Source organism: Vicugna pacos, chromosome 11 (genome assembly GCF_048564905.1).
Source record: "Vicugna pacos chromosome 11, VicPac4, whole genome shotgun sequence".
Lineage (NCBI taxonomy): Eukaryota > Metazoa > Chordata > Mammalia > Artiodactyla > Camelidae > Vicugna > Vicugna pacos.
Genome location: NC_132997.1, coordinates 69943254 through 69959138, shown reverse-complemented (window position 1 = coordinate 69959138; position 15885 = coordinate 69943254). Strand labels below are relative to the sequence as shown.

Sequence of the window (15885 nt, the reverse complement as noted above, 5' to 3'; positions counted from 1 at the left end):
ATTATTGTATATATATACTAATTCCTTTCAAAATAACAATAAATCCATTTATGGACATTAGCTATATTTTCCCAAACAAACAAAAATCAGTGAGAAGAGTGCCATGGTTTACATTCTGCAAATCTATTTTTAACATCCGGTTTTACAGAAGACAGCTGGATTCTTATACCTGTTTCTGCATTCAATTTGTTGAAACATCATGTATCACATAGCCTCTAGAAAACTACACTGTACAACTCAGGAGAGAATGATCGAGAACAAGACAAGTAACATCCTAGTGTCATTACAAAAGTAGTTTTGATCTCACAGACCTCTAACAGGGTGTTGAGGACTACACTTTGAGGACTGCTGCAATAGGAATAAACAGTAATTAGAACTAGGAATGAATCTAAGAAATCTTGGGAGAATAAGGAGATAACGTGCAAAGCTGCACTAACAGCCATTTACACCTGCGGCTATCGAGCACTTGAAATGTACCACTAAGTGTAAAATGCACCATTTTCAAAGACTTAGCATAAAAAAGAGGTAAAATATCTCTCTATGTGGCTATATTGATTAAATGTTGAAATGTTAAGTTCTACTGGATTAATTAAAATATATTAGTAAAATTTATTTCACTTCTTTATGTTTATTCTTTTTAATGTGGCTATAAGAAAATTTTAAATTACATAAGTGATTCATATTCTTTCTACTGGACAGAGCTGATCAAGATAGAAGAAAACATACTTTTCTAAACAAGACCCAATCCAACATACAATCTTAGGAAGCAGGACAGAATTATTATTCTGATTCATCATTCTGGAAGGGAAAGATCTGCTGGCAAGGTAACAAATTTAAATATGGTATAAAACATAGACAAAGAATGAAAGATATCTGAAGGAATAAAAACTGAGTTTCTTGCTTTGGTAATTTTGGATATTTATACAGGAACAATGGCAAACTGCATACTTTTGGCCTCAGTGAAATGTATTTTTCAGCCCAAAGATGGATACTTCAGTAATACATCAGGTGCTCCTAATAAAAAGCATGTATCCTTCAGACTTGATGAGTCCCAGGACTGACTACCTATGATGCATAGAAAAACTGCTTTACAAACGAGTGGGTGGTTTCCTGAGATTTGAGTAAAGGTTGTTGTGTCAAAAGATTGGTGAACAAATGTACATTTACATATTTTAAGTTAAAATAAAAAGCATTTAAGATACTTTGCTTTCCCCAACTTTTAAAATAAATTGACCTAACTATCAGTTAGGGCCACACCAGATGAGATGCCTCAACTGTATTTAGAGTCTATAAAGGAGACTATTTCAGGCCCTGCTACTGGGTAAAGATACTTTGTTTTTCTTTTTTGTATGTTTTTTCACAGTTCCCTATTTGGATGCTGGGTTATAAAATCAGTGCTCTACATCCTTCAAGATGTGAAAAGTTGGCTACTTTCAAAGTGTGAACCTCCCTCTCAAACTAAATAGCACCCGCCCAAGTGGAACTGCTTTCTTTACGTGAGATAAAGCCCATCTTTCAAAGGAGACTAGGAAGAGTGTGGATCCTGAAAGAAAATTTTAACACTGGAAAAGTCACAAATGTAATCAATCTCATAGAAAGCTGAAAACGAACCCTACTTAATATAAAGGAAATGTTAGTACTGAAACTCAGAAACTTCAGTGTTCACTTAGCAGGAAGGCAAGGTGGCTTGGGAGATTTTATTCACTTATTTTACAACACGGGAAAAAAAGAAATTACAGCAACAGATACCCTTATACAATAATATACTATTTTTAAAGTGTGTGATTTGATGTAGTCACAATTCTCAACTTATTGTTCTTTACTAAAATATGTGGATCAAAACCAAGCTGATTTGAAATATAGCTTTCTTTGATGACTAGGTTCAAACTTCAGAGTGACTTTTCAATTAAGCTGAATTAGTAAAATCCCAGTAATTTCTACTTTTAAAAGGCACATTCATTTATTATAATTATCTACCCCCCCCAAATGTGTTTTGACTACTTACTAAATTGTCACCAAGTTACAAATATCAGCTTAGGAACAACTAGTTATTCACATAAAGCTTGGCAGTCATTTTTGCAGTGCAAGAAGGGATCCTTACAATATGAGAAAAAGTGGAAAAAACCAATCTTTCCAGAGCTTTCTCAACTCCACCCACTTCCTCATTCATCTTCTGTTGATCATCTTTTACTCTTGCTTCCTCGATTCTAACTAAATACAAGCAAGTTAATTTCCAAACACTATGTCAAAATAAGATGCTATATTGGAACACTAGCAGTACCCCTTTCTGAAGCGCTTTCTTTTCCTCTTCAAAAAGAAATGCATATGAACCCAGGCATATCCCAGGCCTGAAGAGTTCAGAGAGCACATGACATCCCTTAATTCATAGGGCGTGTGTGTGTGTGTGTGTGTGTGTGTGTGTACACGTGGTGAGGGAAGAGGAGCAAGATGGGTTGATAAAGGTGTATCTATAGAGATTGAGGCTTGATATAGCAGGTTGTAAAGGAAAGTACCAAAGCCACCAGACAGGAGTGGAAAGAGCTGGCTGGCTTGAGTGCTTACTTTGTCAAGGCTCTTTCTTAAATACTTCACGTGTGTTAATTAATTTAGTCTTCTGATCTACCCTATGAGGTAGGTTCTATTACTATTTCCCCCATTTTATAGAAACAGAGCCACAAATAGCAAGGCAGTATCACACTGGATACTCTGGGAGGGTCTCTGGTTCACAACCTACAATGACCATTTTTCTTCAATTGTTAAATACAGTAAAATTATTTGTGTCCTAACATTCTGAATTAATTATGAATGGGAAAATAAGCACGCAACTACAATATGGCTTTGCAGTTAAAAAAAAAAGTTGACAGACAACTTTACAACTCACTCAAAGTCAGACACCCCGGTTATGTATTTATATAGCTACAGCCCTCGCGTTTTGTGTCTTAAGACTCTGATTATTTTTCTTTTGTGAGACTGTTTTATCTTATATAGAATTTCATGATAATTCATACCATAATTAAAACTGGTATCATCAGATATCCTAGAACACATCTTTCTCTCCCATAATAGTTCTATCTCTGGTAACAAAGTTTTGAACAAACTATCACTGGACCACATCCTCTTTTCTAAAAGAAGAAATCTTGCCATAGGTGCAGGTTCTTTGAACCACCTGACTCCTGGCCACAGATACAGGGTATAGGGGATAAGGGAAAGAACACAGGTTTTTGAGACAGAAAAGTCTCAATCTGAAACCAAGCTCTGTCCCTGAACAGCCATTTCAGCCTTTGGCAAGGTACACCACACGTACCCTCACACTCAGACTCCTGTCTATGAATCGGGGACAGTATCTTCCTCACAGTCACAACCATTAGGTGATTGTGGTTACACTAACTGACTAGATGAGAGATACACAGAAGATGCTTAGCACAGAGTAGGTACTCAAAGAGTAGCAGTCACTTGTATTATTTATATATATTACACATATGCATATGTGATGTATTTTTGTAATATCTATGGTTTATTAAATTGCTTAGAGCCCTTCACCACCATAGCCTTCAGTCTTTCCCATTTCATCTCTTTTTTAGAACATCATGGACAAAGGGTACAAGATTTTCCAAAAATAAGGTTGTTCCAAACACCGAGACAGGCAGGCTTTATCTAAGGTCACACACACATGTTTATTTGGAATGCTGTTGGCTGGACAGCCTTTTTATGTAAATGTTCTTCTCTGAGAGAACTTGTCTGGAAACATTAGAATCCTTTTTCTTCAACTTCCTTCTCTCTCATCCCTGTTCTCTAGGTAGGCTCCACTTCATGTGAGTTCTTCCATCCCTTACACCCTTCATGTGGCCACCACCCTAGTGGCTGCACCATCATCTCAGACATGAACTACAAAGCCCCTTCCGTGACCCCTTTCTCCTCCCTCTTCCAGTCTACCTCTAACCACGACCACTGATTTCATTATGCCACCACTGATTTCATTATGCCGTTCCTCTATTTAAGAACTCCAAAGGTTTCCCTGCTAAGCACAGAAAAAATGTCCCAACTTCCCTGCTTAGTGATCTGGTCCAGCCCCCATGCAATCTTACTCACCTCCCACAAACTGCCAGCAGGCTTCCACTGGGCTTGCAGTGTTACTCCCTAATTCTTCCCTTTAAGTCTTGTTCATGTTGTTTTCCCCACTGGATTATTTTTCCCACTTGCTTCTGCCCATCCAAATCCCATCACCCTTCAATGCCCAGCCAGCTTAAATAATTGCCTTTACTTTCACGCTTTTCTTCCCAGTTCTGCACACACTGATTTCCCTTCTCTGATCTCCCGTAGTGCAAATTGTTTCTACGGCACATGGTGGCTCTTACACATTGTTTTGCTTTGTTGAGTTTTTATGTGTTAGCCCTGCCTACCCTGAGGCAGGAATCTTTTTTTTTTTTTTGAAACTTGTCTTTGTGTTTTCTGCAGCATCTAGTCCCAAGGTAAACATAATAGATGTTCAGTAACAGGCAGTTACATTTTGGCCCAGCGGTTCCAGTGAGTCCACTTCTACATCCTTTAGGCACACAACATATACAAACATCTCATTCTTGTAACTGACTTCCTATCAAATTCTCTCCACACGTCAAACCCTTTATCCTCACAGTCCACCTACCTGACAAGTCTCTTGGCCTTCACTGTGGGCAAAACTGACTTCCTCTGTTCCCCTTCACCTCCCTGCCCTGAGCAGTTTCTTTCTGGAACCCACTTGCTTCCTTGCTACCCTGTCCCACGGAGAACCACCCTTTCTCTTCTCACCCGATTTAAATGTTGAAGAAGACAAACTCACCTTCACTTATCACTATTATTTCTGCTCCCCCTTTGACCGTTTCTCCTTCCCCATTCACCAATTTTTTCTAACTTCTAACTTCTCTATTACATCAGCAACTACTGTATAATATTCTCCTCCAGTCCACTCTGTCAATGTCAGTAAATGTTCACATTAGCCCTTACCCGCCTCAGCTCTGGTTTAACTGGCCTTCATTTGGGCCTCGGCAATGATGGCTTTAAAAGTTCCCCAGGTTATTCCATGGTGCATCAGAGGCTGAGAACTGATGTGCTCAGATGAGATCTGGGAATCAGGGCTTTAACATGCTACCAAGGTAACTCGGGGCTCAGTCAGGTTTGAGACCGTTGTGTTAGGCACTTCTCAGCTAGCATGGACTTCCTGCACACTTAGATGGTCTCAGGATCAATCACTTTAGGGCACCCTGCACCCTCAATCCCACCTCTGCACCTTTCTTTAAACTTCCAGGATACAGTCCCAACTCTTTAGGCTTAATAAAGGTCATCATAACCTGCCTTCTACTTATTTCAGGGAGTTGTCACTCTAAATTATTTCCAACTTTCATAAAAATGTGATACAATGATTTTTGGGAAAAGCTAGTACTGTAGGGCTTCATTAATTGAGTCATAAACTCAATCTACATAGACAGAGGTGTTAACCTGGTGCAAAAAGGAAGGATCACTAAAATGGCTCAAAGAAAGAAGTTACTGATGGCAGTCAGGTTCCTCAGCAAACCTCCAGAAGCTCTGTTTAATCCACATGGAGGCTGGAAAACCACCAACAGGCCACAAGCTATCTCCCTGCCCCCCACACCAGGGCCTTCCACACCTACTGGGGAACTCAGAGGTCATCCCAGTCCCTGGCTTCCTCGCCCTCTGGAGGACCAAGCACAGATTTTCTTGACTAAGGCTTTTCACTGCTATACCTCAGCATCCCAGCTCTAGAAATCTCTCTTTGACAGATACATACACATACACACACACACCATCATCATCATCATCAGTAAATTCCTCATTTTCCCCTTGCTCTTCTGACTCCTGCTACAAAATCTTAGAAAAAATCCTTTTGTCTCCTGTCATGACTCAAAATATCGGTCCTAATTACAAACCTCTGTCAGTTCAAAGAAGACCCTTAAACTGTGAATGTCAGTAAAAAACAAAAACAAAAACAAAACAACAACAAAAAAACTGTCATTAAAAAAAAAAAGCTACCCACCCTGCTTGTAAGGTGCCAGATATTGCCTTCAGAATCTCAAGTTTTTCTATTCATCCTTATCCTCTTCTAATTTAACCTGTGTCTTTGCAAGGTTTTATTCAAGATTTTTTGAAACTTCCTGAACTCTATTCCTCTATTTGACTAGCAGTACAAGTCCATAATCCTTTGATCACACTTCCAAAATCCTAGAAGCTCTTAAAACTGTAAAGTTTTCATACTTCATTTGGTGACAAAACATGTACCTGACCTGAACTCTTACAATCCAACCTGAGCTGAACTGATATGAAGCTACTGATAAGACTTTACCTCATTCAGCTTGAACACACACACATTCCATTGCAGACACATTTCTAAAAACCCGGAAAACTCTGAATTTCAAAGCCCCAAAGGTTTCAGGTGACAGTCTGTAGACCTGTGCCCACACTGCATCAATTTCTCCAAGTTTTTATTTCAAGTCTTCAATTTTTCAGTTACACGAAGATAAAGAAGTTTTTTGGGGGGCGCATGCTTACTTGAGGACTTGATCCATTCACATAACTGTTCCTGTAAGTGTATACGCATTCATTGTTTTAAACAACTAACTTAGAAATGAACTGCTGAGAAACACTGCCTATTTGCCAGTTAAGAACTTCCCAGATAAGCTCTGAAAGCCTAGGATACCACCAGCAGAAACTGGGTCTACAAGCAGTTGGCTGACAAATTCCTTCAAAGCATTTCCCAAAGTAATTCCTACCTGCAACTCCAATTTACCAATCAACTGTAGTCATTTTCTAAAGTGTCATTTTATCACTGTCCACGCTCTGCCGTGTGAATTCTAACAATTTCCAGTTATCACGGTCATCAGACGTTAAAAAAAAAAAACCTACCGAATCAAAACACCATTCCTATAACGCTTTAGTGAGCTATTTTAGTAAGTTCTTAGTCATTTAAGAGGGAGGTTTTAAGAAATGAACTGCAAGCAGGAAGAAAGAAAATATATCATGTTCTCTAAACTTTTACTATTTTGTCACGCACGGCTGCATGACGGGTCCTGGTCTTTAAATGTACTAAAGTTTCAAGAAGTACTTAAATATGATGTAAAATAAAAATCTCAAAAATCAGAGGTTAATTTTGTGTGTGTGCTCCAAAGTAAACAGTCATAACCACCAGTAAAAATAGGGAAGGGGGGCTGGCCCATTACATCATCTGGCAATATGTAGTTTGAAGCCTGAGAATGCTCTCCAAATAATCCTTAAAAAAAATCCAGCTGGGAAATCATCTCCGTGAAGCTCAGATCACTTGAGTTTCAATAAAAGGTTAAAAAAGCTTCCCCACCTTACGTCACACATCTGTATCATACGAAATATAAAACCATCACCCAGGCATCTACCTCCCACTACCCTGACAGCAACGAAAAGGTCACAATTAGGTGGCAACTCGCCGCGGAGCCCGTTCAATCTGAAGGGGGAAGGGAAAGAAAAGCGAAGAAAGGGGGGAAATTTTCGCTCCCCCGAGCCAGACAGGCAGCTCAGTGGAAAACCCACACCCGCCTGCCTGACATCTTATCCTCAACCGACAGATGATGCCCACTCCAAGATGCTGGTGATTTCCTTAGAGAAAGTGAGGGACCCTCAACCAGAAAATAACCAAAAAGAGCTAGCGGACCCAGCCACCCCGACATTTCCCGAGGGTGGAAGGTGCAGCTCGCGAAGTAACCGCGGCTGCCCACGAGGCTCAACTCTTTGATTTCAGCCCGAGGAAGGGCCCGGGCGCTCTCCCCGGGCGGGTCCCGGCGTCCCGGGAGGAGACGCGCGTCCCCGGGCGCCCCTCGGCCCCCTCCCGACCCGCCGTCGGGGCGCCCCGTGGCCCCCGCCCGGCACTTACCGCAGTCGCACCGGCGCCCGCCGACACGATGGGCGGCAGCTTCTCGCGCTCTGGCTCCTTCCCTTTCTTCTCCTCGGGCGCGGCGGCCGCCGCGGCCGCCGCCACCGCCGGCGGCGCGGCAGGCGAGGGTACCCGTTCCGCCTCACTCATGTCGGGCCGGGCGGCGGGAACGCGAGGCGGCGGCAGCGGCGGCGGCGGCGGCCGGGCTGAAGCTGAAGCTCGCGCTGCTGCCGCCGCGGCCGCGAGAGGGCTCTGGGCCGCCGCGTCCAACAGCCGCCGCCGCCGCTCCGCCCCCGCCCGCGCCGGGCGCGCGCCCGGATGCCCCGCCCCCGCCCCCGCCCCCGCGCGCGCCCGGCCGGCTCCTCGCCTCGGCCGCCCCCGCCCAGCTCCCGGCTCGGCTCGCGGGTGGCGGGTCCGGGACGCCCTCGCCCACACCGGGGACCCGGAGAGTAGGCACTGCCGCCGCCGGGCCGCCATGTTGTTTGCGGACCGTCGCCCGAGATGGCCAGGAGGTCCGGGCTAGGGGGTCGGGACTCGTGGGTGTCAGGCGAGGCCTGCAAAGGGTCGCGCGGGGATAGAGCGTGCCGGAGTGGCGCCTGCGGGGTGCGCCGAGCGCGGCAGCCTCCTCTGTCCCGGCGGCCGTGACGTGGGGCGTCTAGACCCGCGGGGTCTGGGCTGGTGGCCTTTCCCTCCCCGGCGCCCGCAAAGCCGTCGCCTAGGGGCCTCTGCTTGTCTCTGCCACCCCTGCCCGCCCGCCCGCCTGCTCCAGGAGAGAGGGCTCGAGCCTGCGCATCCTCAGGAGGCAACCTTCCCTTTTTTGGTTGACGGACCCTTTTTGGATGCCGCGAGCCCCCATCTACCAAGGAAAACCCTGGGAGTGGGGAGGGGGGAGAGACCTCGTGGGCTCCACCTTCCCCACCGCAAGGCCGTACGGCCAGGCCACACTTTCCATTCCTGCTCCTCTCGTCCCCACTTGGACTGCCAAATCCGCCTCTCCCTTCCCGTCCCCACGCGCCTACATCTCTCTCCTTGCATCCTTTTGCTGCCTCCTATCCCTTCCTTGTTCGTTTCTTTTTATAAGTTACAGATGGACAGACCCAAACTCTGCTGCATAATCCTTAATGTCAGAGCATTAATATGGGTACGAACTTTAAAACTGAGGAGGAAAGCTTTTAATCATATTAAACCACCCCCCACCCCCACGACCAAGCCACATAGACAATTTCCTTTCCTTTCCGCCCCCTCCTTTTCCTTTTCTCAGTCTACTGGAGCTGCGGAGACACCTGCTGATCTAACAGAAGGGAGAGAGTAAGAATGCAGTGCGCTGCGTCGGCAGCTAAGAATAGGGAATTTCTCGACATTCAGATCGTCTGATTTTTCGGTTGTGGCTTTGTTATTTTACTTGAAGTTGAGTGAATTTTCAGAACAGGGATATCCAGATCCAAATAAAAGAATCAAAAATATCTCTGAAACACGCTTGGGACGATGTTTGGGTTATCTGTTGTTTTACATAATTCAGTTATTAGCATAACTCAGTACTAGTTAGTTACAGTGCATGGTGAAATGGGGTTGCGTGGTTTTTCAAACCCAGAATTTGTAACAGGCAGATCTGAAGCAAATCACGTAATGAATATGAATATTAGTATTAAAATTACCTTGCAGATGATAAATTCTGATTTTCATTTGTAGAAAGGCTTTCTAGTTTTAATATAGTTGCTATCGTCACCTATTTAAATGTTTATTAGCAAAAGGTATGGCGTAAGTGCCATATAGTCAGCAAAATTCAGTGCTAATTAGCCTTGCCGGGAAATGATGTGTCCATCCGTTACTTTGAAGTCTTCTCATCTCTATTTTTCTTGAATTCTTTTTCAGGATTTTCTTTCCTTCTGAAATACTCATAGGAAGGAACATGCAATTATCTCCTACTTTTAGCAGGTCAGTGTGCTGATCTTTCGATACAGCAACAACTCGAATGTTGTTTTATAGACAGAAACCTTTATTTTAACTACAGTTCAAGATAATCTGTGCTGCCAAGCTAGGCTGATAGAACAAATACTAGGGGAAAACAGTACAATTGGCCCTCCCCATCCATGGGCTCTGCATCCACAGATTGAAACTATTTTAAAAAATTTCCAGGAAGTTCCATAAGGCAAGACTTGAATTTGCCATGTGCCAACAACTATTTATATAGCATTTGCATTGTATTAGGTATTATAAGTACTTTAGAGATTATTTAAAGTATATGGGACCATGTGTGTAGGTTATATGCAAATATTATACCATTTTACAAGGGACTTGAGCATCCTCAAATTTTGGTATCCATGGGAGCCCTGGAAACAATCCTCCTTGGATAGGAGGGACAACTGTGTCCCTATTGTTTTCAAATATATTTAGTAATTTGCGATTAAAATGCTTGGCTGAGAAGCCGCTTGAATTACATGCCTTATGCTTTCTCTTTTCATGTGCGAGACTAAATAAAAGTGGGTCTGTACATGTAGTCACATTCAATAGAACAAAATGCTGAAATATTGGCAAAACAAGGCAAGTCAGAACTTAATTTCTGCTACTCTACCAGAATAGATAACCCATTTCTAAACAAATCCACTGATGAATTCACCTGGGAATTGCATACAAAAAAATAATTTATCGATGTTTTCTTTTTCTTCCTGTTAAATACGTTGCTCTTAATGCACCACCCCTTCCCTGCTTGATGCACATGCACTCCAGGATGGGGGTTTGGCGGGTGGGAAAGAGGTCACTGGGTAGTTGCAGAGTGACAGCTCCAGGGAAACTCTTGGTCTTGAGAAACAGTCCTAACTGCCACCAACATGCTTCTGAGTGCCCAGGGAGGAGTGAGAGGGTTGTAGAGAAGGACATACAGAGAACGCTGATCATTCTGTACATAGGTGTGGAGAAGATGCTTTTCATCTCTGCCAAGTGTCAGCGAGAAGTGGAAGAGTGATGGCTTACAAGTAAAAACTCTTTAGCCCGAGAACAACTGGGAGTGAGGCAGGAGAAATACTTCACCTTCCTAAGTCCAGATGGCAAACGGGAGCTCATTTTATACCTATGGGGGATAGGAGTTTGGCAGTGGGGTAGGGAAGTTAGAGAACTGGTTATTTCTGTGGAAGAAAATGAAAGACCAAATTACAAGGTAACGGAAGGTCTAAATTATAGATAACATTCTACTGTAATTATATACAGTGATACTAATCTAGTGAACAATAGCAAAGTAAGTTCTGACAGGTTGGGTGAAAATGGTTTGTAACTAATACCTTAATTATAGAAGGTATGGCTATGAAATTTTGAACTTTTTTTTTTAAAGAAAACATCTTTTTCAGATTTCAACTGAATGTTTTTCTAAAATAGTAAACTTGGGGAAATAAACTTCTTTTAGCCATGTTGACATCATTAAAAATGGTCTTAGAACTCTCCTTTAGATTTAATGGCTGTGACTTTTAAAAATTACTATTTAAAAAAATAGCTTTTCTTTATTGCATAAACAATACATTGTCATTACAGAAAAAGTTAGAAAATTCGGAATAGCAAAATGAAGAAAATAAACTCTGGATCCTACCCAACTTCAGATAATCACTAAGACCTTGGTCTGTATCTTTACATAATCTCCCATCTATGTATATTTATCTATTGATCTATCTGTCTGTACATACACACACACACACACACACACACACACACACACACACACACACACACACACAGTGTTTCTTGCTTTGTTTTTGTAAAAATGAAACATCCTGAAATACTGTTTTGAATCTGTGCAACTCATTCTTGAGAATACCCCCAGTGGTGAGGGAACTCTATCTTTAAAGGATGAATTTAATTGCTCAATGTTATATAGAGCCAAGACTGAGAAATAGGCTGGATGCTCATCAACCTTTGTATTTTGAATCAGACCTCTCTTGAATCTGTTCTTTCTCTCTGGATACCTGTGGCCATTGACCTAGTCAATCCCTTAACATCACTAACCCAACTGGTTACTGCTTGCCAATTGGTCTTACCTTCAGTTTTTTACCTGCTCTAATTGCTATCAGAATGACCATTTCAAAATACGTAAGTTTTTGTCTGTCCTTTGTTTAACAATACTTCAATAATCTTTCAAAGCAAAACTCTGAAACCCCTAGTGTAACATTCACTTGAATTCTTTATAAAGAAGACTTGTTCTTAACGTCCCAACTAGAATCAATTGTTTGTTTCTTTCTGTTCCCCAAGCATGCTGTACATAGTGATATTTATACACCTGTTACATCATATCTTAGTTATTTGTTCCTTCCATAGGTCATGGCACAGAGGGGAAGGGCCATGTCTCCTCAATCCTTGGATCCCCATGTGCAGCACACTATCTGGAGTGTGCTGTTGAGAAGGCACTCAATAAACTCAGAATCAATGATAATAGGATGTTTTCTTAATGTGGCTTGTGAGGGGCTCTGAAGACCATTCTTAAAGAGGAATGATGAAAATGCTTCAAATGATGGGCTGCATTCATTTAGAGGATTTGGTCTGGTTTTGCATCTTAGAAGTCCTGATCTTCTAGAGCAGTGCTGTCCAATAAGCTTCCTGCAGTGGTGAAAATGTTCTATGTCTGTGCTATCCTAGGCGTAGCTACTACACAGATGGCTACTGAATTCTTGAAATGTGACTACTGTTACTGAAGAACTTAATTTTTCATTTTAGTTAACTTTTATTTAAGTAGCCAGATGTGACTGGTGGCTACCATATTGGACGGCACAGCTCCGGAGTCACATCTGAACTTTAAAAGAATACCCCCAAATGAGTGGCATCCTTATCAATGAACTTTAATGTATCTTAACTTCATTCTTTAGAATATATGTAAGCAAACATTTCTGCAATTATAAATGCAGGTTTAAATGAGCTCTGAAAGACTAAGCTTAAAAGACTAAATAGCGTTTTTCTTTTGGGGGTGGGGTTCTTTTCTTATACTGTTTTCACAGAAGTTCTCGTTTATAGATGAGACAAACTACATTTGGCTACATCTTGTCTTAGCCCATTGCTATGTTGAAATGACCTCAGTCCAGCACTCTGTAGAAGAAAATGTTAATGGCAATAAAATTGAGATATCTGTATATGTTTTCAGGTGGGTTTTAGGTGTCCTCTTTAGACGTTTCCAAAGGAGTATCACTATCTGGGTACATATATTTATACCTCTTCTAAATCTTAATCCCAATTTTAATTTATTTTCCACTCACAGGAGACAAACAACAACAACAACAACAACAACAAAACAGCAAATGGCACAATAAAAGCATCCCATGTACAGTGAACCTATTTCAAATTTTCACGAGTCTATGTTAAAAGAAACTGTTTTCTAAGGTTGCTGAAGACATCAGAACGAGTCCGAATGGCAGACACTGTTACTCATTTTTTCCTTTTGTCTTGCTAGCAGAACCCTGATTTAACTTGTGATGGCAATAGGCCCAGTTAAGAGTGGTTTCTTTTCTGAACTTCCTTGCAACTAGAGGCGGCCATGCCACGTAATTCTGACCAATGTGGTGTAAGCTGAATGTTTTAGGGAAAGTTTTTGCTACTTCTGTCCTGTCTGAAGCAAGGATATGATGAGTGGATATGGTGCTACAATCTTATAATAGTCGGCTGCAAGCATGAGGATGAATATCAGGACAGTGCAGGAAAGACAGAAGGAATCTAGAACATTCCTGAAATTGGGGAAATGATACACCAGCTTGGACTATGTCTGAATTTCTTGTTTTGTGAGACAAATAAATTCCTCTCTTGTTTAAATCCATATTAATTGATTTTTCTGCCATTTGCAGCTAAACATTTCTGTAACACACAACATGCACGTGCACACACACAAATCCACATGTTTTTTCTTAGTTGATCCTAAACTAATAAATTGGTTGACTTTCTACTAGTTTAACCCACTATTTCAGTTATAAAGACACAACCCTAATCAAGTAAAATGCCTCATCTTAATTCTAATGTTTTCAGAAATTGCAGTAACCCTTGTAAAAGCATAAACTTTATTCTTTAGAATTAGAAAAGATACCTCTATATTCCAACACCAGGTATTGGAAAGAGTTAAGTTAGGAGTTGTGAATATTGGCTTTCAGTTCTGGTACTTCCAATTTTTAACCAATTGTGTGGCCTTGGCAAGATCAGTCTGCCTTTGAGTTAGTTTCCTGATCCTTACATGGGTGTTGTAAAGCAAAATGAGAAAACATACAAAAGTGCCTTTTGAATTACGATGCATTTTAATAAATTTAACTTAATGAGCTCTTACAGGGCACCGCAGACTCTGCGATGTATTTTCCAAGGATTGGTTCATGTATTCTTTTTTTAAAAAAAAAATTTTATTGTTAAAAAAACATTAAAACTTCATCAAATAAGAGAAGATTGTAAGATGAACCCCATATTCCTATCACACTGATTCAACAGGTCTAACATTTTACAACACTTGATTTATCTATTTTTTGATTTATGAAACATTTTAAAGCAAATCCCAAAATCATGGCCTTTTTTTCACTAAATTCTTTGGCATCGATCTCTAAAATATTAGGATATTTTCTTACATAATAATATACCATAATCATAACTAATAAAATTGATAATAATTACTTAAAATCATCTAATACCTGGTTCATATTGTTTCCCTGATTGTCTCGAAAATATCTTTTTATTCGTGTATTATTCTTAGGAAACTAATTTTAATATTGCTGTAGAATAGGAACTCACCCCCATTTTATGGATGGGAAAATTAAGGAATCATCTTGTACAGATTCATCTCTTCACTCCCCACAAAGCAGAGTAGGTGTTCAAAAAGTATAGAAGACATAGGTGTGCATTTTATTCCTTCTGAGATCCTGTAATTGTTTACCATTTAGGATGTGCTAAAGTCATCAATTTGGCCACAATAAAAGATGACTGCTGAAGGCCTACTCAACACCTCCCTGTGGCCCAGCATCCTGATGGAACGTTTTCTACCACAGAGACTGAAAGAAGTACCCTTTATTAAGGTGGCCATCCAAGTTAAGCATCTTTGGCTAACAATTTCTGCTGCCTCTAGACATTTCTGAGGACAGATACTGAGGGTCCCCAGCCTTTTGCCACCTCCTGGCCCACAGGCTCAACAAACACAAGTGAATGGATGACTGTTAAGTGTTTCACAAAGACCGTGCTTTTGGGGGCTCTGCAAATGTCACTGTGTTATGGTCATGTTTTGATCAGGGAGCCACAGAGGATATTCTGGAAGTATTTGAGTAAATCTTATGTTATTTAAATGCATCCGGCGTTAGAGTTTATTTCTGAAGGGCAGGCAAGTATGAAATTGGGATTCCCAGTAACACTTTTTAGGGGGAGGCATTAGTACTCAAGGGGTGCACTCACGTGGTAAATTTCCTCCAAAAACAAAGGACATGCATTAAACCTGCCTGGGGCAACTCTACTTCCTATCATATTTTTCTTCATAGGAAGCTGACATGCTGAGTCACTTCATTAGCAACAGGATAAAGGTACCCTGTGATATGGGGACTGCCAACATGAGGACACCTTCCAGAATGTCAAGGAGTTCCTGGTTTCAGGTCTGCGCTGATGCGTTCTGGTGATCACAGACCATTGTTTCTTATCTCTGACCCTTCTTTTCACCATGCAGGAGCTTTGCTTAGTGACAGAATGCTAAATGGCACTGAAACATCTACTTGAAAAAAATGCTGTCAACACAGAAGTATTAATACATTGGTAAACAAACTCATGGCGAAAGTCATGACCACCTTGATACTCATATGCTTTTATAATTATACTGATTACAAACCTCTTCTGGAAACCCATTTCTAAGGACAAATTTGGATTCTTAGTGATGGCCCTACCGTAGAGTTAGATTCTTTTGTCCATCCCTGCAGATGGGACTCCACAAGCCCAGAAAAGCCAGGATGAGTGTCAGTGCCCTCAGCTATCTCCCACTGTAGATATTGTGCCACTGAACGTTTTCATTTTAGAAG

General features: G+C 41.4%; 1 protein-coding gene and 1 long non-coding RNA gene across 6 annotated transcripts in view; one reads left to right on the top strand and one right to left on the bottom strand.

Moving 5' to 3' along the window:
- The window catches only part of HECTD2 (HECT domain E3 ubiquitin protein ligase 2), a 61878-nt gene extending 53713 nt beyond the window's left edge, over positions 1 to 8165 (bottom strand). For all 5 annotated transcript variants that reach the window (XR_012077493.1, XM_072971595.1, XM_072971596.1 and 2 more), the window contains exon 1: positions 7892 to 8165. Coding sequence is in view for 4 of the 5 variants with exons in the window: in XM_072971595.1 (XP_072827696.1) it covers positions 7892 to 8041 (150 nt within the window). In the remaining variant the exon portion in view is untranslated. The remainder of the gene's footprint in view (positions 1 to 7891) is intronic.
- An 87-nt stretch (positions 8166 to 8252) lies between these two features.
- Positions 8253 to 13673, top strand: LOC140699361 (uncharacterized). Its single transcript, XR_012077494.1, has 3 exons — positions 8253 to 8403; positions 9764 to 9826; positions 13122 to 13673. It is a non-coding gene; the product is annotated as an uncharacterized lncRNA (long non-coding RNA).
- Positions 13674 to 15885: the final 2212 nt, after the last annotated feature.